Raw genomic sequence first — 27,562 nt, 5'->3', positions numbered from 1 at the left:
TGAATAATATTGGGATCCCCTTAACTAAGGTTTCAGGATATTGTGGATAAAAGAATTTGCAACTTTTAGGCAAGAGTCAATCAGATAATATGGACAGTCAATTGGCATTGACTCGAGGGATAAAAATATAATTTGCCACATTCCCTGGTAAGACCACACCATGATTATGCACTGCAGTTTTGGGCACCAGTGGATAGAAAGGTTATAAGTGAGCTGGTAGATACAGTGGAGAGGTAAACTTGATGAACTTGATTTACTATGTAAATGCTAAGGATCCCTCTTATTCTTACTACAGTGCCCCCCATGGTAATGTAAATGCTGCATACTTATTAAAATGGTGGGTCTACTATGTCTTTTTAGATTCATGACAGGCATAAATAAGAGCAAAAAAAGCACTGCCTTTTGGGTAAAAACAATGGTATATTTGTAAATAAATGAGTAAGTGAAGCTGACTTTGTGTAGTTATAAGAAGTAAGGCAGGAGTTTCCAGCTCAGTCTGGACTTCTTGTTCATAGTGAGTATAGTCCTTTAACCCTTAAGGGGATTTCCACCCAAAGACTATTACTTGCATAAGGAAAAGAAATGTCATTCTAAGCATCTTTCAATAAACTTGTACATTCACTAATTATTATCTAAGTTTTTAACGTTATTAGTCAATGTACTTTTAGTTGAAAGCAGTGTCTGTTTATCCCTGGTTCTGGCTATTAGATCAGTTTAGCAGAACACAGTTCTCTTCCAGGCCTGTTAATTAGCTGGCTTCTACTACTCTGTTTCAGAAGTCAGAACCAGCAGTGCAGAATCTATAAACAGCCAGACAGACATTACTTTCATTTACATTTCACAAATAAAACTAAAAGCACTGGACATTTTCAATGAAAATTCAATGAATTATATATTGTGTAGAATTACATATTCCTTCCGTATTTATTTAAAAAAAAACAAACAAAAAAACAGTTTTGGTTAGTATACCTAGAGCTCCCCAGGCATATGCACAAAAAAATCTTCAGAGGGGCCCGTGCGCACTTCAGCGCGTTTACTGATCGTCCTTCCTATCTGCTGCACAACCACCCTCAGCTCCCAGATGCTATTGGTGCGACCGGAGGGGAAATTTGGCTGAGGAGAGAGATTTATTTAAAAATATATTTCCATAGTTCCCTGTGACCTCAGTGTTTACTTCCTCTATAGTTACAGCACTTATTAAAAAATAAGATGAATATGAATGCGGCCCAGCTTGAAATGCTCAGTTCCAGAGGAAACGTCATAATAATGTAATAATAAGTCTTATTTAATATCCAGGTGTCCCATATTCCAGTGTATAGCTCCATCTGGTTATCCAACTGACATTGTAGGTTTTTTTTTTTTCTTTACTTTTACAAATCAAAAGTGTTTGTGTATTTCATGTGTGACTCCAGACAATTTTTGTTTTTCCAATGTGGCCCAGGGAAGCCAAAAGTTTGGACACCCCTGCATTAAAGGTACCTGTACTGGTGCTACCATCGCCTCTGGACCCAGTTGCATACCCCGCAGTCGCAGGGGGGCCCGGGAAACAGAGGGAGCCAGCTAGGGTTACCACCTTTGCTGATGGCTAAACCCGAACACGGGGGCGGGGCAGATAATATTGGGGGTGGGGCAGTGATGTAGGAAAAGGCATGATGACATCTGAGGTAGGCACAATGATGTTGGTGGCGTTATGACACCAGGGCAAGGTTATTGCATAACTTAGATACAATTGGCTGGATTTCTATCCAGTATTCTCAGTTCTTAAAGTGTTGATGCCCAGTTCAAACCAACACAGGTGGCGAGCCTATCTCTAGCTATATTCTGCTTGATGATTAAGCCCAATCCTTTAATTACAGTATGAGATCTATTATACAGAAATCTGTTATCCAGATAGCTCTAAAATACAGCAATGTTAATTTAGAAAAAAAACACATTTTTGATTAATTTGCTTATTTTGTATCTGTGATAGTAAGAAATGAACTGCACTTGAAAGTAACTAAGCCATGTTGAGGCGAGTGTCTTAGTATTTAAATGCTTTTCATGTATTGGCCAGATTATTGTTCGGGTTTCATAAGGCTGAAAACCGAACAGAAAGTTCAGACCCGAACAGGCCTTACAAAAACTAAACTGTTTGGGTCAAAACCGAACAGGTGGCAACGCTAGAGCCAGCAGGGCCGTATTTACAAAGCAGGTGCCCCTAATCCTGCTGTCGTTTGTCACTCTCATCCCCTCCCTTTTATTCATTAAAATTTTCATCGGGACAAGTGCAATGGGGATTGGCACACAGGAAATTAAAAAAAACTATCCTGCGCATCCCCAGTGTTTCTGAACCAATGTGGGTGTGGTTGGGCAGCATTCCGCCCCTAAAATCCTGCCGCCCTAGGCCCGGGCCTTGTTGGCATTTCCACAAATCCGGGCCTGGGAGCCAGACTGTGGGGTATGCTTCCTCTAAAGCTAATAAGAAAACTCCCTCCTCCCCCACTGCTCTCTTACCATCTAGGAAGGGGGCGCAAGGCAGGGCAGCATGTGGGAGGAGTCAGTTGGGGCATGGGCAGAATGTGGGCAGGGCATGAAGTGGCAGGAGGGTGGGGATCGGAGTGCATGGGCCCCTCTGCGGGTTTTTTGCAGGGTTGGACTCTCCGCACTCTAGTTACGCCACTGTCTGGACCGCAGTGACGCTGGAATTGTGCAATCTAATTTGGCCCTGCTATTGACTCCAATGCATTTTGGCAAATTTCCAACTGTTTCACAAATGTTTAGTCAAAGCAAAATAGGCAATTTTTTCTCATTGCTACTTGAAACTCACTCTTTTGAAGACCATTTACTCTTCTTTTCAGCACATTATTGGTTTGCATCTACTCACCCCTATAAATGCTGCATACACTGCAAATACAACATACATAGATACATTTTACACACAGAGACTGAAACATCCCAGCAAGGTTCCATACAAAAAGGTTTTATTCAATAAATAGCTTAGTTTCACATTAAATAAAAGCTAGTTGTTTCCACAGAAAATATTGTGAGCAATAAAGAGTTTCAGGTGTAAGGGGCCACTGCCCTCCAGATGGGATACAATGGAGGCAGCCCCGTATCACAGTGTAAATAGGGATTTAATGCCCGAGGTAATCCGGTCTCCCTCATGGAAGAGATTTAAGACACAGGTAAAAGGAAAAAAACACATGGAAATACACCCAAAAGGGGATGAAAAAGGAGAATGCTACATACCAGGCAATACCCATTTCCGCACATTGTGCCATTATAAAACACACCATAATTTTATCATTTCTTATTGCACATGATTAGTTTGTTGCAAAACACTTTTTAAAAAATATTGTTAATTTTCCCCTTAAAAAACCCTGGCATATTTGAGCTTCCATATTTCAACTTTTTTTCCCCCAAAGTTTACAAAACATCCCAGAACAGGAATAAAAATAAATAAGCATAAATTACTGTTCCCCTCTGGATTTATTCCCTTGAACATAAAGACAATTTTGAGATTCAGAATGAAACAACGAAGCAGAGTCAAATGTTTTTTTAAAATGGCTAAGTGTAACAATACTCAGAATATCCACCTCTGTTCTGATCCTAGAACTTGGGGATTGATGACCACCTGATCATTACCTTTAATTTTACCAAATTTATGGTGCATTAACAAAGAAGAGAAACTGCAGCTCCTCTCCACTTCCCCAGGTTCTGATTATTTGGGATGCTGCCCACTTTGGCGGTATTAGTCTGTTCTGCCCATGGTATCGGCCAACTTCAGGCTGCACATTCTACATAAAAACACAATGGTATTAAAGCGTTCAGAGCTGTTGTAAACTCAGTTAAAAATCTCAGCTGTCAATCAAATATTGCCTGCTCCTCCTCTATGCCTCAGGCATAGAGGCGGGGTAAGCAATTACTTTCCCTTTCCATTCAGGACTTCCTAGATGTCACTGCTCTCCACACATTCTCCCAGTTCTCTTAACCATTTAATTGTGTAACCAGTGCATGGGGTTGGACATCAGGTCCCCCATTCTTGTGCACAAACAAAATTCTGAGATGGTGGAAGGCTTGTCTTAATAACAGTGTCCACAAAATAGCTCCTGCCTCCTTGCTACTGATGGAAACACACTGATGGAAACAAGATTCAAATAATTAATACAGTGTAATTAAAGTTAATTTTGCTTGACTAACATGATAAGTTAAGATTTGGAATAATTTTTTCAGGTGACGGGTCCCCTTTAATATTGAATTATAACTAGGGGTGCCACCTTTATGTCTGGCTGAGACCGGATGGGGGCGGATCCGTGAGATCAGTGGGCAGGGCTATGACGCGGCGATCAGCGAATGGCAGATTGCCGTGTCAATCAAGGGAATCCTGCCCGGTTTTCCTTATTTGGAAAACCGGGCAGGAAGTATAGACCCGGGCAGCCCCTCAAAATGTCCGGGTCAAAACTGGACAGGTGGCAACCCTAATTATATCTCAACATTGTGCAGAGGTAAACAATTTAGAATGTGCTGTGTTGCACTCTGTTCAGACGTAGGCACCATTAAAGCCTACACATATTGTATATACTAACAGTTGTTATAAGGTCAGTCATGTGACTCATTGGTTGGTTACAATTGTAGTAACTTAGGGCTGTATTTATAAATAGACACAAGTGGGTCCATGCCCAGAGTGCAAGCTTCAGGGAAAAGGCCTGCTGGTGCCTATATATAAGAAAATAGCTAACAAAATTAAAAAAATCCCTAGTTTGCAACCAGATATTTGGTTAAATATCAGCATACAAATACCTGGACTGAAATACAGCCCTGGTAGCTCTGCAACACACAAGTTAGGAGACGAGTGAAGGCGATAAACATGAGAACATAACTTCCACTCCTGTTCATAAATGGTGCTATGCATAGTTCAGTATTGGCATTTGTCAGATTTCCTGCTAAACAGACCTTGGCTAAGGCCTATGAGCAGACTGACAGACTGCCATAACCTTCACAGTGATAAGCTGCATGAATATTAAAGCTTCTCAATAAAAAGGCTGCCTAGCCTAGCATTAAAATCAATGCCTCCGGCCCTATGAAATGGTGCATTTTGATGGACAACTGATTTCCAGAATAAACCCAACAGGTCCTAATAGGTCAAACCCCCACAAAACTACTGATCAGGCAGAAGTATCATTTTAAAATGTCTGTCTACAGAATGTAATAATATTTATAAATATTTATATATGTGTTGTGTTTCATAAACTTGCAGTACGTACAGTATATTGAGGGAAAATATAATCATTCTCTTTTCTCTTCAACCCTTGTCTTTCTTTTTCTCTTTTAAATAAATGACATTTCATTTTGCATCCTATAGCTGTATTCCTAAGAAAGATACTTTCATTTGAGTTAAATATAGCATTTTTCTTCTGAAATTTTTACTTATGGCAATTGATAGGGATGAAAATATCCCAATATAATGCAAGGTGTGTGTTTATATATAGGTATATCTATTTCAAAGCCATTTATAATGACAATGAACTTGAATGAGCTAATTTAGTCCTTATCTGCCAGACATGAATTATATAATATAACTTTCGGCTTAAGGAAAAGGTTGGTATAGGATTTAAGTCTCTGTGGTTATACAGGCCCCTGTTATAAAATGTATCTCTGTTTCTAACAGAGAGATTCTTTTTTCCCCCCTGCACATTATCCAGCCTTAAAGGCCCTTTTTTCTCGTGTGTCTTTCCAGTTTAAAATTTCATTCCGCCCCCTCCCCCCAGTCTCCTTCACTGGATCATCACTCCATTCACACATCAGTCTCAACACCCCGCAGCTTGGGGACCAGGATCCTTGGGGTAATTCCAGCATTCAGATCTGATTCAAACTCCAGCAGCTGTCCCATGAAATTTAAGTTGGGGGAGATGATTGGTCGCTTCCCTTTGACAAATTTGTAGGCATCTCCCACTGTCATCAAGGTGTGCTTCATAAGGTAAGCAATAACAATGGTGGCAGAGCGTGAGACCCCTGCCTGGCAGTGGATGAGTACCCCTTTTCCTTCCTGCTGAGCCTCTTCTACAAGTGAAAAAAAGTGAAAAAAGTTTTATAAACAGTACAGATACTAGTATAAAAGGTCAGCTGTACCAATGAGCACAAAAATATGAATTAATATATTGGTACTCTTTGCACGCACAAGTGATGGTGCCCTAAGAGTGGTATGATTGCTAGGGATGCACCAAATCCACTATTTTGGATTTGGCTGAACCCCCGAATCCTTTGCGAAAGATTCGGCCGAATACCAAATCGAATCCTAATTTGCAAATGCTAATTAGGCATGGGAAGGGGAAAACATTTTTACTTCCTTGTTTTGTTTCAAAAAGTCAAACGATTTCCTTCCCCACTACTAATTTGCCTATGCAAATTAGGATTCGGTTCGGCGGGCAGAAGGATTCAGCTGAATCCGAATCCTGCTGAAAAAGGCAGAATCCTGGATTTGGTACATCTCGATTTGCAACCAGTGGTATAATTTCAGGCCCCCTCCAAGTCATTTTACCATGACACTGCCTATTACCTTCCATGTCCACATGTGAATGGATCTGAGAGCATAATTGCAGACAGGAGGGACCCCCATCTCTGTGCTCCCTGAAACTGCAGTCTATTACATAGGCACCATCTTCTGTGTCTATAGACCCTCTTTCCCTTAGGTGATTTATGGGGCTTTCCAGCTCATGAGCAGTTTCTACTAATACCAGACTGGCTCCAAAGGTGCATGCACCAAATATCTGAATTTTGACAATCTCTTGAGAAAATCAATTCAAAAATACAGAATATGGTACCTGAGCTCCACTGCGATACTCTGCATCTAAAGGCTAGGGGGAATCCAGGGGCATTTTTTCAAGTAATAAGACTACGTGGGGAGGCAGCAGGTAGGGGAGACAATGGAGTACAGTGCATGGGGCTTTTGTCTCTGCAGGGGTTTAGTTCTATTTTCAGTATTCCACAATTTGATACTTCAAACTTGATACCATATTGATGATCACTAAGTATTTTCAAAAATGTGAATGGATTTCTGCTTTGTACAACAGGCAGAGAAACATACAGTGTATGGGCATGTTTGTATATAACTCTAGTTGTGTGAACACATATACAGGTCCCTGCTTACATTTTCCCTGGTGTGTAGTGTGAATGTGAAAAGTACCTTAAAAGGGCCGTAGAGGTCCGGACTGGCAATCTGTGGGTTCTGGCAAATGCCAGAGGGGTTGCTGTAATGTCCCATAGACAATCACAATTTACTGGGCTGGTGGAGGACTGTTTGGGCCTCTGAGTACTTGGAATGCCAGGGCCTATTTTGACTCCCAATCCAGACCTGCCTTAAGCTGGCCATAGACGCAAAGATCTCATCGTACAAAACGAGGATTCGTACGATTTTCGGGAACGTGTGTGGAGAGTCCCGACATTTTACGTCCAGCGGAGATTGGTCGTTTGGTCGATCGGACAGGTTAGAAAATTTCTGTCGTCTGCCGATAATATCTCTGCATGTATTGACAATTTTCAGGGGCAGACTGTCACTAGTTTTGTCTATTGTATGATTGCTGTCAGGGGCAGAACATTGGCTGATCTGTTCTTCAACTACTTTATTTGGTCGGAATGGTAAGACTTTGATCGGAATGGTTAGTGGCAGGTCGGGAGATGGGAAACTCCAATTGTACATTGATTCGTATGATCGGGTCTTTGCGTCTATGGCCAGCTTTAGACTGTAAGCTCCATTGGGGCAGAGAATGATATGAATGATGACCAATCTCTGTAAAGAGCTACAGATGTTGGTGCTATATAAGTTATTATATTATCCACCCATCATTCCCCCATTGCAGCCTATATGGATTGTGTACCAGTACTGATAACATTCATGTAGCAGTTTAAAACAATTTCAGACATTCAATATTTTTAAATAAGCAAATTTGCAGGAACCAAAACACACATTAATAAGAATGCAAATACCTTCATATTCATTCTCATTTGTAAGGAGATTACACAGTAGGCATGATAAACTTGCATTTATAGAACATAACCTCATGATTAATGTTATTCTATTATAGATCAATTGCTTACCAATGAACTCAAATGCTTCCTCGAAGTACTGCCGAAGGTCTTGCTTGCTGTTATCTGTAGCCGGAAGTCTCTTGTATCGTAGGGCCCCAGATTCAGCATGATATAAGGGCAGATGAGTTGTGACATTTAAAACATGGCCAATGTTGAGGTTCACCATACGGTTTAAATCTTGAGCATCTCTCTCATTGCCAAGAAAGAGAAAAGGCAAGATGGAACTCAGCTCTGCTTTCTCCGGGTCAGGAGACAGTGGTGCTGTGGGTGATATTTCTGTTGGTAATGTGCAGTCATCAGCTGGGGACTCAGGCAGAACTGCAAGAAAAAGGGGAAATAATAGAGTTAGAAAACAGTTCACAAATTTTATCCAGCCCTTTAGCTATATGAGGTTGTTGCAACATTTTGAAGGCTAGTCTGCTTTCTGGGGTGCAAATAATGTTGTTAATTGGTATTTGAAGGATGTTGATGTAAAGGGTTTTCTAAGTAGAGATTTCTAGCTGATTCCTTGCTCCCTGTTAATAAATAGGGTTGTCAATTTCTTGTGGGCAAACTATATGAATTACACAATGAGGGGCAAATAATCTTCCCAATGAATCCTTTTCGTTAGGGCTAAACTCCACGGGAGAATTTGTAGGATGCGACACAACTGTTGGATAGGAATGCAGCATGCTGAGTCTTCGGGTAGAACTACACAAACGTCTTCAATGAATTCTGGAGGATCCTACCCGCTGTGCCAAAATGCAGGCGTCAAGTCGGATGCAAAAGAAATATAAGGTAAGCAATAGCAATCTCGGATGGTGTTGCATCGTTCATCCGAATGACATGACTGTCGGATGCAGACGATGCATGCTGTGTCTGCATCCGACAGTGGTGTCGTGTTGGATGAACGCTGCGACAAGATCCGACACTTGTATTTCTTAACTTATTTTCCGTTGCATCTGACTTGACGCCTGCGTTTTGGTGCAGCGTGTCGGATCCGGCAGAATCGTGTTAAAGATGCTCATGTAGTTCTACCGTTCAGCTGAAAAGGTAAAGTCTGATGGTGTCTGACCCACTTTTTTACCATTGAAATACATTGACTGTCAGATGTAGATGCATGAACAAACTACATCTGACTTTATCTGGTTCATTTTAAAATTATAGCTATAGGGGGATCAGATTTCATAGGACTTTGCAAATCTTGTGCTGTTGTGTGTTCTTTCATGGTGCTGCGTGGTGTTGCATGGCAAGATCAGATAATATCTGACCCACAAAATCTGATCAAAATCTTCCGTGTAGTTTTACCCCTAAACTGCAAAAGCTACAAGTTTGTGTTTCTTTAGTTGCTCTTCTGCATGTGTCCCCTGCCACCTGTTACCAATCAGGTTGCATTTCTTAAACTGGTTGACCTTCCACTGTGCAAAACAATGGGCAGTTGTTATCAATGGAAGCAATGGTAGATAGGATTAAAAAATTGTTAAACATGCAAGTAACACTTTGTCAAATTTGCTATATATTCTGACACATACATATATGATCCCCATACAAACTTTTAGCTGTGTGTCACTCATCCTGCATTCTTCCCTGGTGAATTTTGTTGTTTTTTTTAATTTAAAATTAAATAAACTGAATAGGATTGTTTTGCCACCAGCAAGGATTCATGCAGCTTAGATGAAGTGCAAGTTACAGTTATAGTATTACAGAGAAAAATAAAATAAATAAATAATTTTACAGATTAGAAGTATGTTTGTCATGGACACTGTGGAAGTTGGCCTTCCTGTAATTTTAGGTTTCCAGGCATCCCATACCTGTATTATTATTATGTAACAGATTGTTAAACAAGATAATATCTTCTTTGTAAAGGTATGGGATCTGTTATTTGGAAAGCCCTGAATATAACGCATGCCAATTGGAGGCAAAATAAACTCCTATTAAGTTATGTTTAAATGGGGAAAACCCATTATCCAGAAGACTCCAGGCTGCATTCTGGATTACTGGTTCCATACCTGTACTTGTATCTATGGTTTTAAATCCAAAGCGCACCTGTTTTACTAGGGGCCCATGATCAAGGCTGCAAAAGTTTGACACACTCACTAACCTGTCCTCTCATGATCATGTCCTACCATGTAGGTTGGGAGTGTTAGTTACATTTCTCTTAAACTATGACCCATATGTAAATATCTGATTAATCAGTGCTAATTTTAAAACTTCATTTGTATTTCTGTTAAACACCATGATATCCTAAGATAATTTACAATAGGTCTTTGGTTTGTGATTTTTGGTGGTCAGGTTTGACATTAACTATTATTTGGTTGCTAGGACTCAATTGCCCTGGTGAACAGGTGGTAGCTTGAAAGCCACATTCGAATATGAATAGTAACAGGCCTGAAGAGAACGATTAGCTGATGATAAAATATATGCAGAATGGTAAATATAAAGTCTCAAAATATTTTTTTTTTCCGACTGCTGGAGTCCAACAACTAGACAGCAGTTTCAATTGCAGATGAGAAAGTGGCAGAAAAGAAAGACACATAATTCAAAAACCATAACTGTTAAAAATGAAAGACCAATTGAAAAGTTGGCACATTTGTAATTTTCCATACACATTCACATTATAAATTGGTTAATTTATATTCAAATTACGTTATTCCACCGTCTCCCTTTTATAAAATCTTGTAATAACGTGTCTAGTAACCCATAGCAACTAATCAACAGGTAGCCCTGGTTAACTGTTGTAAAACAAACATCTGATTGGTTGCCATGGGTTACTAGATGCAAGCAAACTTATTATATCACTCTTTATTTGCCAAAAAACATGTATCACTGAAACGGTGATATCAAAATGACAAGCTAGTGCCAGGAATGAATGTAGAAAATTTCAGCAGGGAATATGTGATTCACTCTGTGGAAATGTTCAAGTCACGTTTGTGCTTGTAAAGTACAATGTATTTCCTTTTAGTCATGGTGTCATGCCTACTTCCTTCCTTAAAAAACACAGTATCTCTCATCACTCTCATGTTACGTGTTACACCTGACATTTGAGAAAATAGACATAATCAAAGGCAGCGGAAAAAAATATTCAGTTTTATGAAGATGTATAAAAGGGTCTTTAGCACCACTTCTTCACACTCACTTAAGGCTTGTTTCATCTAGCTAAAATGAAGAAGAAAAGTTAGATTAGATTGGAGAGTTATTTACAGCCCTAAAGGGAAAATTGAATACAATTTGCAAAGAGAACAAGTTTGCAAATAAAAATGTAATGTAATATTCTTTGTCAGGCTTTTTATTCTGAATCCTAATTGCGCATTGCGAACCGTTAACACCTGCTCTGGAGTTTTGTTAAATATTTTGTTGCAAACAAAAAAATGGTTTGAAATTGCAAATTTTTATTACATACAATGCAAACGTTCGGAAAAGCAATTTGGTCGCAAACTTTGCAAATAAGTCGTTGAGGCCTTTAATCTGTCAAAAATGGCTCAAACATGGTTGTTAACGTTCACAAGCGTCTTTGTGAATGTTATTTGCACTAGCAAAGCATTTTACATTCCCCTTAGATGTCTACAAAAAGCTTCTGTTGTGGACACTGCCCACTTCTCGTCAGCTGAGTGTGCCAGTAGCATTACTGCAGTTCAGCACAATCTGCTACTGCCAGGGGGCCTGCAGAGAGGGACCCAAAAAGGACTACCTCCCTCTTGCAAGTACACATGCCTACAGATGAATATTGTATATGCAGGAAGCACAGAGGAAGGGAGCAGGTTGTACATTGTAAATGGGCCCGAACTATATTTTGTTGGGGGGCTCAGACTAGTCCTCTTACATCACTAAGGTGCCACTCTGTAACATCATGGTTTTATCGTTCATTATATAAGGAAACCAGGCTGTGAATGTCATATTCCCTTAGTTAGCAAATAGAATATGGGGTAAGGGCTGAGCAAAATGCAGAAAATACAGCTTCATGCAGAGAAATGGACTTTGGTACAAAAAATGCATATCTTTACATTTCTGTGCCCAAATCCGCTGTCTGTGTGTGCACTGGCCAACCCATGCATCATCTGTTTTTCCTTCTATGCAGGTCAAGAATCAGCCTTGTTTGCTAAATAAAGCAGCTAGTTTGCCAGACCATATCCCTTTAAATCAGTGTTTTTTGGACATTTCAGGTCAAGCTCCCATTTGACGCCCAATATTTGTCTAATATATTAATATATTTGTCTGTAATAGTAAAATAACTTCATGTAACCCCGCACCACCATTCTTGTTCCCATAATTATACCTTTCTTTTCACAACTGTTTTCCTTGTCATTGAACGGTTCCAGAAGGAGATACAAACTTTGCAAGTTCCGGTTTGATCCTCTGATTGGAGACAAAGGTGGAGATGATGATGGTGGTGGTGGAGAAGGAGGAGAAGGTGGAGTCACTGATTCATCTCCCCATATTGTTGCCAGGCCTCTGCAGTCTAGAAGCAAAGGTGCCCCCCCAAGTGTCCCACCTCTGGTTTGTGACATCATCTTCCGTGCAAGCTCATCTGGCCAAATGGCTCTTACACTGTAATCATCATCTTCATCATAGCTAACCCTTGAGCCACCAATAAACTGGGGGTCAAATGTCACAATGGGGTCACAGCTGCAAGATGAGCCCACAGATTTCCTGGCTGGACGCAGAAGACGCCAGCAACCTTTGCAACCACATTTTAAAGGATGAAGAGCCCAGCGAAAGCAAGATGGGGAACGGGGAGAAAGTGAAGGTGAAGGAGGAGAACACCTTCTTCGGGTGCAGGGTTCCCGAGGCCATCGTGCAGAGTGAAGATGGGGTAGAGGTCCAGTAAGTGTAAGGTCAGCATGAGAAGGAGCACGGTGTCCAAGTTGGAGTCCTCTGACCTCTGGGGCTAAGCGGGGGTTAGGAGGAGGGCGCAGAGGCAGAGAACGGGGACGGGGCAGAGGGGTTGAACGCTCTTCTAGAGGCACAGGAGGCATAGTGCTGTGGGGAAAAGACAAGATAAATAAATTGATATAATATGGTGAAAAATAATGTGGAAAAAATGAAAAGGTAATATAAGCTTCATGTCATGAAAATAAGAAACTTTCTACATACAATCAATTAAAATCTCCACCCCATTTCTAAAATAATCAAGTTAATATTCAATAACCCCCTCTCTGCAGTCTGTCATTCTTCATGCAAGAGCCAGATTTTTTAAAAAGCTCTAAAACATTATAAACAGGGGAGGCTCAATTTACCTAGAATATATATATATATGAGCTAACTGTAGGAAAAATCAGACTCTGACAGATTCCGTCTCTTTACGTGGTCAGAGTCTGTAATTTTTTCGGGTTGTTTTTGAGCTGACAACTTGTATGCGTGACCAAGACTAGGATTGGAATCCACTGGCCAGAGGTGCTGCTGCTCCTTAATTCCCACTTGATGAGTGTTACAATTCAGGTATTTGTACGGTCCTCCTATACCAATTTTGCTGCTCCCCATTGCCCCTTCATTCTAAAGCCCAGCCATAGACTGCAGTGCCTGTCGCCCAGCATCTTGTTATTGCTATAAGCCTTGCCACAATAATCATCCAGAGATCAAGAGCATACTGCAGGGGATGTGCAGCTTCCCTGACTGCAATTCAACCCAAGATGTAAACATACAATGACACACAATGCATGCCTAATAGCAGCAATACTAAAAACTGCATAGGATAAACCCTGTCACAGAAAATGGTCCTGAATCTAAATCTTTTTAAGCCTCCACATCTAAAAAAAGGTCACCAGTTCCCTTTACAATTACTAATATCAAGACATCAATCTTAATCCCCTTCTGTATGTTGTGATCCCTCACACGGGTGTCATTCCACTGTATGTATATGCACACATTTTTTGACATAAATTTGATATCATGTGTTATATCTTGTATGTTAATAACAGCCGATGCTGAAGAACGCACAGAGGTTATGGAGTGACAGTTTGCCGAGTACACATGTCTGTGTGTATATATGAAGCTGTATCAGCACATTTGGCAGTACACCGATACAAATGCACAAAGCAGGCAATTATTGTGTATTTCATGTTTCATTTAGGCACACACACATACACACCTCTGTATACATGCTTTGCTTATATATTTATATATATATATGTTCAGGGGTTACAGCGTGTTAGTATACATGTACACACATACACTCAGGGGAGAGAAATGCATAGCATATATACATACCTTTGTCAGCTGCTCCCTTGTTTTGCGAATACGGGTCCCTGTATAATCCTCCTCATTTGTGCATGACTGGCTTTTGTGTGTCACAGAGTGTGCATGTCCTTTGTGTGTGAGCCTGTGTCAGCGTGTGTGAGAGAGGGTGACACTGAATGACGAGGAAGGCATCCTCCTCCTCCTGCTGCACAAGGGATGACATCACCTCCAGCCAATCACAGGCAGCCCACATTATACAAATAACCAGACCGGTCTGAGCTAATTACTGCCTCTCTGTTGGCTGATTGTATTCAATAGTTATATGTGTGTATTTGTGGTTTTCTCTGGAATGGCCTCCTGTTTATTTGAAATAAAGGCAGTATTGCCTCTCTGAATCTTGGGTAAAACCAACGGACTTCCCCAATTCCCTTGGCCTCTAGGGGAATAATCAATAAAGCAGCAAATGTTGTAAAAGGAGGTGAATTAGTTGCCTGAATTGAGAAGAAAATTCATATACTGTTATATACTAGCCTGAATATGTAATACTTTACTACATTGTAGCTCAGATACACTAGACAGCTGAAAATATGTTGTGACTTCAAACGTAAAAGCGAAAGCTTTAGAAAAGCTGCAATATATATATATATATATATATATATATATATACAATTCCAACCTTCTGATAAAGGAGGGGCAATTGTTGTGTTGGACACAGATAAATATATATCCGAAATCAATAGACAAGTTTCAGATAAAACAGTGTATATTGAATTAAAGGGTGACCCTACCACTTCCTTTAAAAAAGAACTGGATGGTGCTTTACATAATGCCTCTCAGCTGGGGATAATCACAGAGAAATCTAGGACATATATGATGGTGGACTATCCTATTATTCCACTCATATATGTCTTACCAAAAATCCATAAGGATCCAATAAATCCGCCAGGCAGGCCAATAGTGGCAGGCATAGGTTCCTTGACGAGTAATGTAGCCGAGACTTTGGATAAAATATTGGGTCCCCTGGTACAAACAACTAGATCTTTTGTAAGGGACACCAATGATTTCTTAGAAAAACTTTCCCAAATACCTATGATAGAGGGGGTATGTTGGCTTGCCACCTTTGATGTGGCGAGTCTATATACATCGATTCCTCATATGGATGGCTTAAAGGCAACCAAAATTTTGTTGAATCGATCAGGTTTGTACAGTGATGCAGAAATAGAATTCTTCATGGAGATGTTGAGCTTCATACTACATAGAAACTATTTTCAATTTCGGGACAAATATTACTTGCAGGTGCGGGGGACGGCCATGGGGTCCAAGGTCGCCCCGTCATATGCCAACTCCTTTATGAGTTGGTTTGAGGAGGAGCATGTCTATCAAAATGTACTCTTCACTAGGCACTGTTGTGCCTGGTGGAGGTACATCGATGACGTGTTCCTCCTATGGCGGGGTGACCTGGACTCCTTGGCCGTCTTCCCCTGAGGCAATTAATGGGGCCCATAATGACATTAAATTCACGATGACAGCTGATCTCCAAGTAGTTACTTTCTTAGATGTATTGGTTACACGAACCGAGACAGGGTTTGATACTCGTATCTATACAAAACCCACTGATCGAAATCAACTTCTTTCTTATGACAGCTTCCATCCCCCCTCAGTTAAGAGATCGATTCCTATCAGCCAGTTTACCAGAGTGAGTAGAATTACAAATAATCCGGTGGTCTTGGAACAAGACTTAGAAATAATGTCTAGGAAACTTACAGATAGGGGATATCCGAATCAGCTAATACAAAAAAATCAACAGGCTGCTATGGAAGGGATTCTTGGATGTACATCAAGAGATCGGCGTACTACAGGTAACAGATTAGCTTATGTATCCCAGTATAATTCTGCCAGTTCCAAATTTAAATGCATACTAGATAAACATTGGCACTTATTAAAAGATGCATATCCCTCAATTCCAGAGTTTCAACAAGGCCCTATGATGTCCTATCGCAGAGGAGCAACCATAGGGAGTAGATTAGTGAATGCAGACATACGGAAACCACCTAATAAGGCAATGTTTTGGGGTCCCAAGAAAGAGGGCATGTATAGATGTAAGGGTTGTGCCCAGTGTCGATTTGTATTGGTAGGTCCTGATTTTGACCATCCACATAGGGATCAGAAGTATCAAATTAGGGGTTACAATACGTGTGATACCAATTTTGTTGTATATATGCTGGTGTGCCCATGTGGGTTGGTCTATGTTGGAGAAACCACCCAGAGGGTGAAGGATAGGTTTTCTCAGCATAGATCAACTATACACGTGGGCAACAGATCATTGCCAGTCTCTAGACATTGTTTAGAACAAGGACATACATCAGAGGAGCTGAAATTCAGAGTTATCCAACACGTCCCACCTCTGAAAAGAGGAGGAGATCGTGTTCTAGCATTAAAAAGAGCAGAAGTTAAATGGATTGACAGGCTAGGGACTCTCAGTCCAAGGGGTCTAAATCGTGATTTTGACTTGCATTTATTTCTGTAAAGTACCCATTTAGGGTGAGTAGTAATATTTTGGGCAACTAATATTATTTTGTGTATATTTTTTCTTTATAAGTACTTTTGTATTTTTTTAAAAAAAAATTTTTTTTTTTCTTTTTTGCCATTTCATCTGTCAACTTTTGCTTTTCATTTTGGCATAATTTGCTCAAACAACTACAATTATCAGATATAGTGAAAAATGCCCATGTAATTTGCTGTTACTGATATATTTCTTTTCTTTGGTAACTATGGACTTTGCATAGTAACGGGAGGGTGGAGATATGTGGTGACTGACGTGCAGATCCGGCCTCCAGGTGAGGAAGCATCATCACAGTTACTTACCACGTATGCCCCGCCTAACGAGGAAGCAGAAAGTGTGTGCAATGGAGTCCTACACGCTACTACACGATACATACGCTTGAGAAAGGGAACGGATGTGTCCCGAAACGTCGCGTGAGTGTGGATGAATATAGCGTTTATGCTGGACTTTTAACAGATAAGTGTCTTGATACAAATGACGCTGCTACTATGTTGTGAAGAATGCCATTTTTTGATACATTTTAACAAGCTAATAAAAGCTATGTTTTAAATATGGAGTGCGATCTGGTTGGACCAATATATATATATATATATATATATATATATATATATATATATATATATATATATATATATATATATATATATATATATATATATATATATATTTATATAAAAGAAAGCTGTGGTCTCACGCACTCCGGTTAATCACTTGATTTAAATTTTATTCACCGCATAAAAGCATTAACGTTTCGGCTCATGGTCTGGAGCCTTTGTCAAATTGCATCACCATAATTAAAACTGAAACAGTTACACAGTTTTAAAACCAAATAAGCTCCACCAAATTCATGACATCACCAACAAGTGTGTTTCTTAATGAGTTAGTCAGTTAATAAAATACTCAGTAAAGCTTATTATATGTATCCAGTGTTTTGATCCAAAAAGCTTCACGTTGTAATAATTTGCGAGATCTGTCACCTCCTCTCCTAGGCTTTGGAACATGATAAATTGCCATATATTTAAAAGTAGCTAAATGGTGCCCCACCTCCAAAAAATGTTTAGCAACCGATTTAGTGGTTTTCTTATCTCTATAAGCTACATTAATGGCTGACCTATGAGCATCAATTCGCAATCTCAACATCAAATCAGTTTTCCCCACATAAGATAATCTGCAAGGGCAGGTGATTAAATATATGACGTGTGTGGTCGTGCACGTAATATGGTGACATATTTTATATCGATGGCCTGAGTGGGGATGTACAAAGCTATTGCCTGGTGTCATATATCTACAGGACAAACATGTTTGACACTTATAGCATCCAGGTTTATTTGTGGGTAACCATGAAGTGATCGAACTTTGTTCTTTATAACAGTGTATAGGGTCCCCTATACCGCAAACATACGGATCGCAACACTTTACTGCATGCATCTAGTTGCCATGCCCCTGCTTTGAAGTGCTCGCTCCCTTTGTCTCAGTTCTGCAGAGTATTGCGCAATAATTCAGATGAAATGAAGTGTAAAATACAATTAACTCAGATGAAAGAGAGATTTCTGCAACAGGGCTATAAAAGCAGGGCCCTAGATCAAGCATTGGTTAAGGCTAGAAGTAACAAGAGTCCTTTGATCTTATCAACAGTGTAAACCAATGTCTCAACTTTAAGAGCCGAACTTCCGGGTTTTAACCCGGAAATTCGGCTCCGCTAGTGCAGAGAGCTTAATGTACTAGCGATACTGACCCCTTAGACCCACTCTGACGCAAATTTTTAAGCGCAGAGCGCGGTGGGGGCGGCATCTGTGTTGCTGCCTCAGGCGGCAGCAGCCCCAGAGTCGGCGCTGACACCAGGCAATAGCTTTGTACATCCCCACTCAGGCCATCGATATAAAATATGTCACCATATTACGTGCACGACCACACACGTCATATATTTAATCACCTGTCCTTGCAGATTATCTTATGTGGGGAAAACTGATTTGATGTTGAGATTGCGAATTGATGCTCATAGGTCAGCCATTAATGTAGCTTATAGAGAAAAGAAAACCACTAAACTGGTTGCTAAACATTTTTTGGAGGTGGGGCACCATTTAGCTACTTTTAAATATATGGCAATTTATCATGTTCCAAAGCCTAGGAGAGGAGGTGACAGATCTCGCAAATTATTACAATGTGAAGCTTTTTGGATCAAAACACTGGATACATTGTCCCCAAGAGCAATGAATGAATACTGTTCCTTTAGCTGTTTTTTGGATAAGCGATAAAAATTTGGGTGTTGCTCTGTGTATATAATTATGTATATTTATATCTAATATTACTTGCCCCACTTGCTATACATGTTGTCATTTTCTGTGGCTATATAATTAGCTTTACTGAGTATTTTATTAACTGACTAACTCATTAAGAAACACACTTGTTGGTGATGTCATGAATTCGGTGGCCTTATTTGGTTTTAAAACTATGTAACTGTGTCAGTTTTATTTATGGTGATGCATTTTGACAAAGGCCCCACACCATGAGCCGAAACGTTAATGCTTTTATGCGGTGAATAAAATTTAAATCTGGAGTGCGTGAGACCACGGCTTTCTTTTATTTCTACAACCACTTCACAGCACCCAGAAGTGAAAGACATTGGTATAGCGCGTGCAGACTGAATTGTTAAGGTATATATTTATATATTCACATTAAATATTTCTTAATAAATTGAAATATTGTATTATAGAAAGGGAATGGTGGGGAGATACACAGTGACACAGAAGGGGACAATGGGGTTAAAAATAGTGAGGTACAGTAGATGGGGGGAGAAATTTAGTAGGACAGAAAGGAGAGGTAAAGTGGGACAGTGGTTATAAAATGAATACTCACATAATCACACCCATAATTACAATCACTTGTGCAAACAAAAGAGCTCATTTAAAGGAGAAGTAAAGGCTTAGTGCACTTGGGGTGCCAAATGTTAGGCAACCCCATGTGATTGTATTGACTTACCTGAAACCCCGGCATCTTCTTTTGTCAAATTTGAACGAAATAGCCAACATTTATTTAAAGTCCTGTTGTACTGTGCATGTGCAGCCGCGCGCAGGAAAGTGGAAGACGGAAGAGATAACCCGGGCCGGTGCAGTTTTCAGTGGCGTAACTACCGGGGGAGGAGGGGGTGCGATTGGGCCAGGGCCCACACCCCCTCAGGGCCCCCCGGCAGCTCTCGCACCACTGTATTTTTACCTAAATGCGGCAGGGTTTCAGGTAATTAACTACAATCACTTGAGGGTGCCTAACATTTGGCACCCCCAAGTACACCAAACCTTTCTTTCTCCTTTAAGAAGACAAGGCTTTTGCTACATTGTTTCAGTACTCAGAGCCAGGAGTACCGAGAAAATAAACATTTACACATAGTTTTTAAATTATTTGCCTTCTTCTTCTGACACGTTCCAGTTTTCAAATGGGGGCCACTGACCCCATCTAAAAACAAATGCTCTGTAAGGCTACAAATCTATTTACTGCTACTTTTATATTATTCATCTATCTATCTATCCAGTCGCTCTCATTTTCATATTCCAGTATCTAAAAGTTAATTTAAAGGTGAACAACCCCTTCATAACTAGTTTAATTACATTATCATTCATTATGCAAAAAAAGTGGAGCATTCCTCAAAAAACAACTAAACATTATTGTTGGTATAGCAATATTATGTAGAAGACCTGGTAACATGGTGCTGTGTTTGCAGAACTGACAAAGGAAGGAGTTTGTATTGATGTTATTGTGCTGTTGCTGCTGTAGGTATGTTATCCTGAAGTTACAAGAAGGGAGCATTTTTCTTATCTATAAAAATACAAACACTGTAGGTATAATTACATCGTCTCATATATACTTTCAGTTATGTATATTGGTTTGTCTGCCACAATTCAAAAGTGAAGATCAATTTTAAATGCGTTGGCAGATGGTTTCTAGACCCTAGAACTAAACCAGGATTGTCTCTTTGGTAACAATTTAAAAGACAAATCAAAGCCCTGACAATAGTGCAATGTGCGCAGTGCAATTTCATATACAAAATCACCACGTTTTAACCCCAAATACTGCTTTTTTCCATAATACCAGCGTCATCAGGAAAGTTGCATTTGGCAGAATTGTGTCTGATGTGCCAAAATGCTCTTTAATTTGCTCTCGTGCATCCATGTGAATTGGGTGCAAATCTTTGGTGTCAGGATGTCCTTACTGTATTTCTGGTGCTTGCCATCAAAATGACATTGTAATTCTTTAAAGGAAAAGGAAAGTCTAACAATAATAAATTTCTGCCTTTGCTTTAAGTCCGCTGTATGTAAAGCCGTTTGTCACATCTGCAGGCTGGTTGACAAAAAAACAGCTTAGTACTGTAACAGAAACTCCTATGATACATCCGTTCCTCACCAAGTTTGTGGTGGGTGGAATAATTTTGGTGCATGCACACTAGATTCACTGGTGCCATCTTGATTACGCAAGCAAAAAGAAAATGTTGGCAGCAAATAGGAATGAATACTGTTTTATTAAACAGGACAAAGGAACATATTTGGGGATAATCAAGTTAGCGTTCAAGTACAGCATGGAGTAATCTTTCACACTATGGGGTATTTATAAAAATACTCTCCTTGTACTTTAAGCATAAGTGTAATGCATCTATTGATGCAGACTGCATGGGAACCCTGAAGCTACCTCCACCTCAAAGGGACACCAGTGTTAATAGGTGCAGTTGTGTACAATTTGGAACAGGGAGCAGGACAGCCACAGAGCACCAATCACAACTATGCTTAAAGGGATACTGTCATGGGAAAACATGTTTTTTTCAAAATGAATCAGTTAATAGTGCTGCTCCAGCAGAATTCTGCACTGAAATCCATTTCTCAAAAGAGCAAACAGATTTTTTTATATTCAATTTTGAAATCTGACATGGGGCTAGACATTTTGTCAATTTCCCAGCTGCCCCATGACAGTATCCCTTTAAGGAACAGCTTTGGAAGGAAGCACCTTTAATAAACAGTGTCAATTAGTGCAATGATTGTGGTCATTGTTGTGTGGCTGCAAGAGATCATCAATTTCTTATGATTCCAACTGTCATTTTGCCCAGTTTTGGACTACTTTTTAGAAAAATATAGAATGGGTAAGACATAAGGACAATCCTACACATAAATGTTTCTCTGCCGGCATATTCAGCTGAAGGAGGTCTTTCTGTGCCTCCTGTTATAAAGCTTGAAAACCTCCTGCTCACTGCTGGTGACATTGGTATTCAGATGTTTTCATGACTTGATAGGCATCACCAGTGGTGAAGAATTTGGAATGCTGTTGGTGGGAAGGGTGAGGGTCATTAGAGCCAGAATGTTAAGGCCACTTGGCCTTTCCTCTGCCTGGCATTTATTCTGGTTAGCACTTGTTGGCAAATAACATTTATAATATTCAGGAAAATAGATGAATCAAACAACTGCAATGTGTTTTTATTAGCAGTGTAGGCACACTATATGTTTCGGGCAGGGCCCTTTATCAAGTTTGATAAAGGGCCCTGCCTGAAACATGTCGTGTGCCTACACTGCTAATAAAAACACATTGCAGTTTAAAAATACTGCCTGGGGTTGTTTGATTCATCTATTTTCCTGAATATTGTACCTTAAGGTGTAACACAGACACCTGAATCTGCAGCTTTAAGGAATCGAAAGCCAGTGCCTGTACCAAGAACTTGTTTACTATTGACAAATAACGTTTATACCCATGTCCTTTTTTTTCTCAAGTGCTTTTCTCTATTTGTAGGTAGACCTGTCAACAAGCTCAAGCCTACGGCATTTACTTTGGTGTCTGTGTTCTCAAAAATGGACAGAATACAAAAAAAAAGTCTGTGAGACAGGCAATTAATGTTAAACACTTCCCCCAGAATTCCAGTGTCTTTGAAATCAGAATGGGGCAATGTGATTGGTGCAATTTTGCTGTCAACCACAAATGCACTTCACCAAAATGATGCCAACTGCAAGCACATTTCTGATCCAAATGGGCGGAAGCCCGCTTGGAGTCATTTTTGGTGTTCAGTGTGCAAGAGACATCTGCTTCTGATTCTTTCGTGACAAGTGTGCTGCATGGATCGATGCTTGGTGTGAAGGGAAGGCTGGAGCTACCGCCTGGTCATTGGTGGTGAAAACTCCAGGGTTCCCGTACATCAATAGGAGCAGTAGAGATCAATTTGGTAGAATAGGCAGAAAAGAGTAGCCCCAACTGCAACTATACTGATGTGAAAGGAGCACATTTGGGAACAAGAACCTTACAAAAGTGGTTTTGCACTGAATCAAGTGCTGGGAAATTGTGGAGACTGCAACTGCACTTGCGGATGTACATGAGCTCTATAATTTATGTATGTGTATCATGTTGTCAGCAGTTGGAGCTGCAATCTGCCATTTATTTGCACTTTGCACACTGCTATTTAATAATGGACACATCCCACTGCACTCTGTTTGGGTAGAAGCCCCATTAATGCAGTGCTGCCTGCTGATGCTGCAACCTGCTCCAAGAGATATTCAAGTGGAGCAAAGTACAGCTATCCCCAAGACTCACATGCTTGTTGTGGCCCTGTAGAAACATAAATGACCCCTGAATTGTAAAAATGTTATTTCAGGAAATGGGTTTAGAGTAATTTTTTGTTTCAGTTTTGTTTCTTTCTGTTTCTAATCTCATTTATTCAACAGTCCTGAGTTTTCTGTCTCATAATACCAAAAGTACCCAGACGCTTATTCTTAGTATAATTGGTTATTTTATCCACAGCCATTACTGGCAAAGATGAATATTTAAGCACACAACCATGTCTTCCCAACAGTCTCCACTAGCAACAGAATGGGTTACAATATGCAGCTGAGTGATATTCAATGTGGATGTCACCTTTCCATCAAGTCACCTGCTCTTCTAGAGTGATTGTGAAATGGAAGCATCTATGAGCCAACGTTTTTGTCTTGAAGTAGTAGGTCCAGGGCCGCCATTAGAAATCACGGGGCCCCATACAACAAAATTTTTGGGGCCCCCTGGGCCCCACCCACACTGACGACCAAGCTCCGCCCCATATTCCGCCCACATCGCAGTTAAAAGACCACACAGACATCAGCGCTAAAAAAGTAACCCCCCCCCCACACAAGTTGTAAAAAGCTATTGATGGTCAGGGCCCCCTTATAAAAAAAATTGGGGCCCCAAAAAAAAAAAAATTAAAATTTTTTTTTTTAAAAAACATTGGTGGCAGGGGCCCCCTGTTAAAAAAAACTTGGGGCCCCAACAAAAAAAAATGTAAAAAAAACTAAAAAAAAAAAAAAACATTGGCGGCAGGGGCCCCCTTATAAGTTAAAAACAAATTGGGGCCCCAAAAAAAAATTTGAAAAAAAATTAATTTTTTTTTGAAAAAAAAAAAAACATTGGCGGCAGGGGCCCCCTTATAAGTTAAAAACAAATTGGGGCCCCAAAAAAAAATTTGGAGAAAAAAAAATTTTTTGAAAAAAAAAAAAATGGTGGCAGGGGCCCCCTTACAAGTTAAAAACAAATTGGGGCCCCAAAAAAAATTTAAAAAAAAAATAATTTTTTTTTGAAAAAAAAAAAAAACTGGTGGCAGGGGCCCCCTTACAAGTTAAAAAAATTTGGGGCCACCAAAAAGAAAATTAATTTTTTTTTTAAAAAAAAAACCCAAAAAAAAACAATGGTGGCAAGGGGCCCCTTACGAGTTAAAAAAAAAATTGGGGCCCCAAAAACAAAAGTTTTAAAAAAAGATTGGTGGCAGGGGCCTATAGAATATTAAAATAATACATTGGTGGCCAGGGGATTAAAAAAAAAAAAACACAAACTGGTGTTCAGTAGAATTGAACTCATGGCTTCAGTACTTCAACTTCGCCTCCTTTCGTGACTTCGGGTCTTTTCACCGCTTCAGGACTTCGGCTTCGGCTGTTTTCGTGACTTCGGGTCTTTGCGCTGCTTCAGGACTTCGGCTTCGGCTGTTTTTGTGACTTCGGGTCTTTTCGGCGCTTCGTGACTTCGGGACTTCGGCTTTTTCCGTGACTTCGGGTCTTTTCGTCGCATCGGCTTCGGCTTTTCGGCACTTCCGCATTCGGCACTGAAGAGGCAAGACGTACGGCTCGGGCGCTCGTAAGGGGGGCCCGGATCTTCAAAAAAATGCAGCGCTGCCGGGCCCCCCTTCATGCCCGGGCCCGGTACGCTTGTCCCCCCTGTCCCCCCCTGATGGCGGCCCTGAGTAGGTCAGTTAATGTAACATATGAACCTTAATCTTGAATTGTAATTTTTGCATATGCGGTAGATGATTTTTTTTTTGTTTGGTTAGGCTAAGTCTAATGTTACAACAAAAGTTTCTACACCAGTGATTTTCCATTGGCGGAGAAACGGCTGATTCAGTCCCATTTACCGCCCTCTCATTTTCCTCTCTGTCCCCTCCATTGCTCCATTGCTATTTCCCGCTTCAAACCCTTCTGTCTTGCTGCTTGTTATATTTTTAATGCCATTCCTGAATCTCTCCGGAGAGAATCCTCCTTTAGTGTCTTTAGAACTAAACTCAAAGACTACCTCTGTTAGCACCTGGATAACACTTAAACTGGGAACTGGCACGAATATGGCAGTGTATCATACAGCACATAGTACCCCTCCGTATTGTGTCTGTAAGTTACCCTCCCATTTAGACTGTAAGCTCTATGGGGCAGAGTCCTCCATCCTTTTATCTCCTTGACACTGAGCACTTAATCTGTATTGTAATTATATTTTATATTTATGTGAATTGTATTTCTAATAATACACTTATTGTTACTTATTGTTGCAGTGACCCCTTGTTTGTTACTACTAATTTATTGTTTTGCTGTACAGTGCTTTGCCCTCTAGGAGCGTTATATAAATAAAAATATACATACATATATGTAAGTTAGTGCAGTTTACTGGCAAAGCATTAAATGGACAATGAACAAAGTAGATAAAGCATCCTTTAGCAGCGAGTGCCACATAAGAAAGGTATGTTTGAAGAGGCACCATAGGATGCTGGGTAGGCAAGGGGAAGAATACCCCACTATAACAAAACATACAGAATCTTACTCGTAGATATTCCTGCTGGGAAAGATTTTCTGCTATTCTTGTAGTCAATGCAAACATCAAACTGTGCATTTTATCTACAATCCATAGCAGTTCTGTCTTGTCTCCCTTGCAGATGCTTCCTGTGGGAATCCAAACACAGCGCTGACTCTAACATAATGTTCCAAAATGGAAAGCTGCATATCTGCATGTCCTTTAAGGGACAGGTAAGTTATAGGGTTCTGTATGAAGGAGAAATTCAGTCAGTTGTGTTTTGTTGTTGGAATATGTAAAGAATGGCACTTTATTTTTAAGGTCAATATTAATTCTGCTGATGTGAAAAAGGATCGTGGAAAGCGAGAAGAAGAAGAAAATTTTGTCCAAATAGTAGACATGTAAAAGTGCCTGCTCCACAGCAGAAGAACAGTAGTCCTAAGAGTCCAGCACCAGCAAACAATTTGCTCATTTTAAGGGCCCTTTAGCAGCACCAGGTGAGAAAATGAAAAGCAACATTTTCCCTTAAAGGAGAGCTAAACCCTCACAATGAAGACAGCTAAAATGCTGTATTTTATATAATAAACATATTGCAGCAGCCTAAAGTTTCAGCTTCTCAATAGCAGCAAAGATCCAGGATGTCAAACTTGTAACAGGAGATCACCATTTTGGAAAGTGTCTGTGACACTCACATGCTCAGTGAGTTCTGAGCAGCTGTTGAGAAGCTAAGTTTAGGGGTCGTTGCAAACTATCCAGCAGAAAATGAGGTTGGCCTGTTATAAACCGATGCTACAGGACTGATTATTCAATTCTGATGCTAGTTGCACTGGTTTCTGTGCTGCCATGTAGTAATTATCTGTATTAATTACTAATCAGCCTTGCATTGTGACAGTTATATTCTATGTGTACTTTATATTGTGAGTGGGTCTCTAAGCTCAGTAAGTGACAGCAGCACAGAGCATGTGCAGTTAATCAGCAGAAAAGAAGATGGGGAGCTACTAGGGCATCTTTGGAGACACAGATTTTCCCTGCTAAAGGACTGTGGTTGCCTTGGGCTGGTACAGAAGCCCAAAACATAATGTATAGCATTTCTAGCTACTTCTTTAGTTAAGCTTTAGTTCTCCTTTAAATAAAATGTGGCCTCAAAACCCCCATAGCAATGGGATTCTTGTAAAGCACAAGCCTCTGCATTTGCCATATAATTCTTGCTTGAAAGAACCCTTGAAATTGTTCTCAGGCAAGAATTGAATGCTAGCATTTTCATCCAAACATCATATTACTGTATGTCCAATACTGCTTTGCCTTTGTTTTTGTTCTATGGCAAAATCTCTACTTCCTTGCTGTAAAGTGGCAATAGGTATTTGTGACTGTGGTGACACAAACTGAGCGTTCTTCTACACTGAATATCCACCATGAAGGAATCTACAGATTACATTTAATTTAAATGATGTACATCCCAATATTTACAGTATTAGAAGTGGTGCTGGTATTGTTCTTGTAACCTTGCCTTTTGCTGACAGAGAACCTAAACGTTTGCTTCTTAACACAATCGGCTAATAAAATGCTGTGTCTGCCTGTTTTTAGCTTCCTGATATCTGCCCTTATGGGGAAAATCATTAAAGGAGAAGTAAAGGTTAAAACAGATACCTAATATGTTGGGCACCACCCAGTGAATTCTAACCTGTGGCACAGGCTGCTTCACTTCTTTCATAAAGATCTAACCTGCCTGGTTTACTTATTTAACTA

At 40.1% G+C, this 27,562-nt stretch overlaps 1 protein-coding gene across 3 annotated transcripts in view; it reads right to left on the bottom strand.

Moving 5' to 3' along the window:
- Nucleotides 1–2,943: 2,943 nt before the first annotated feature.
- dusp10.2.L (dual specificity phosphatase 10, gene 2 L homeolog) overlaps nt 2,944–27,562 on the bottom strand; it is a 30,273-nt gene continuing 5,654 nt past the window's right edge. Inside the window, exons 1-4 of one of the 3 annotated variants that reach the window (XM_018257629.2) lie at nt 14,248–16,241; nt 12,317–13,020; nt 8,074–8,382; nt 2,944–6,039 (exon numbers count right to left, since the gene is read on the bottom strand). In XM_018257629.2, coding sequence (XP_018113118.1) covers nt 5,774–6,039; nt 8,074–8,382; nt 12,317–13,016 — 1,275 coding nt within the window. In that variant the 5' untranslated portion in view covers nt 13,017–13,020; nt 14,248–16,241 and the 3' untranslated portion in view covers nt 2,944–5,773. Of the gene's footprint in view, nt 6,040–8,073; nt 8,383–12,316; nt 13,021–14,247; nt 16,242–27,562 lie in introns of those variants that run through there. The other 2 variants (XM_041590007.1, XM_041590008.1) reach the window with 2 other exon arrangements.

The sequence above is a fragment of the Xenopus laevis genome, chromosome 4L (genome assembly GCF_017654675.1).
Source record: "Xenopus laevis strain J_2021 chromosome 4L, Xenopus_laevis_v10.1, whole genome shotgun sequence".
In the NCBI taxonomy this organism is placed as follows: domain Eukaryota; kingdom Metazoa; phylum Chordata; class Amphibia; order Anura; family Pipidae; genus Xenopus; species Xenopus laevis.
This window is presented reverse-complemented; position numbering and strand designations above follow the sequence as displayed.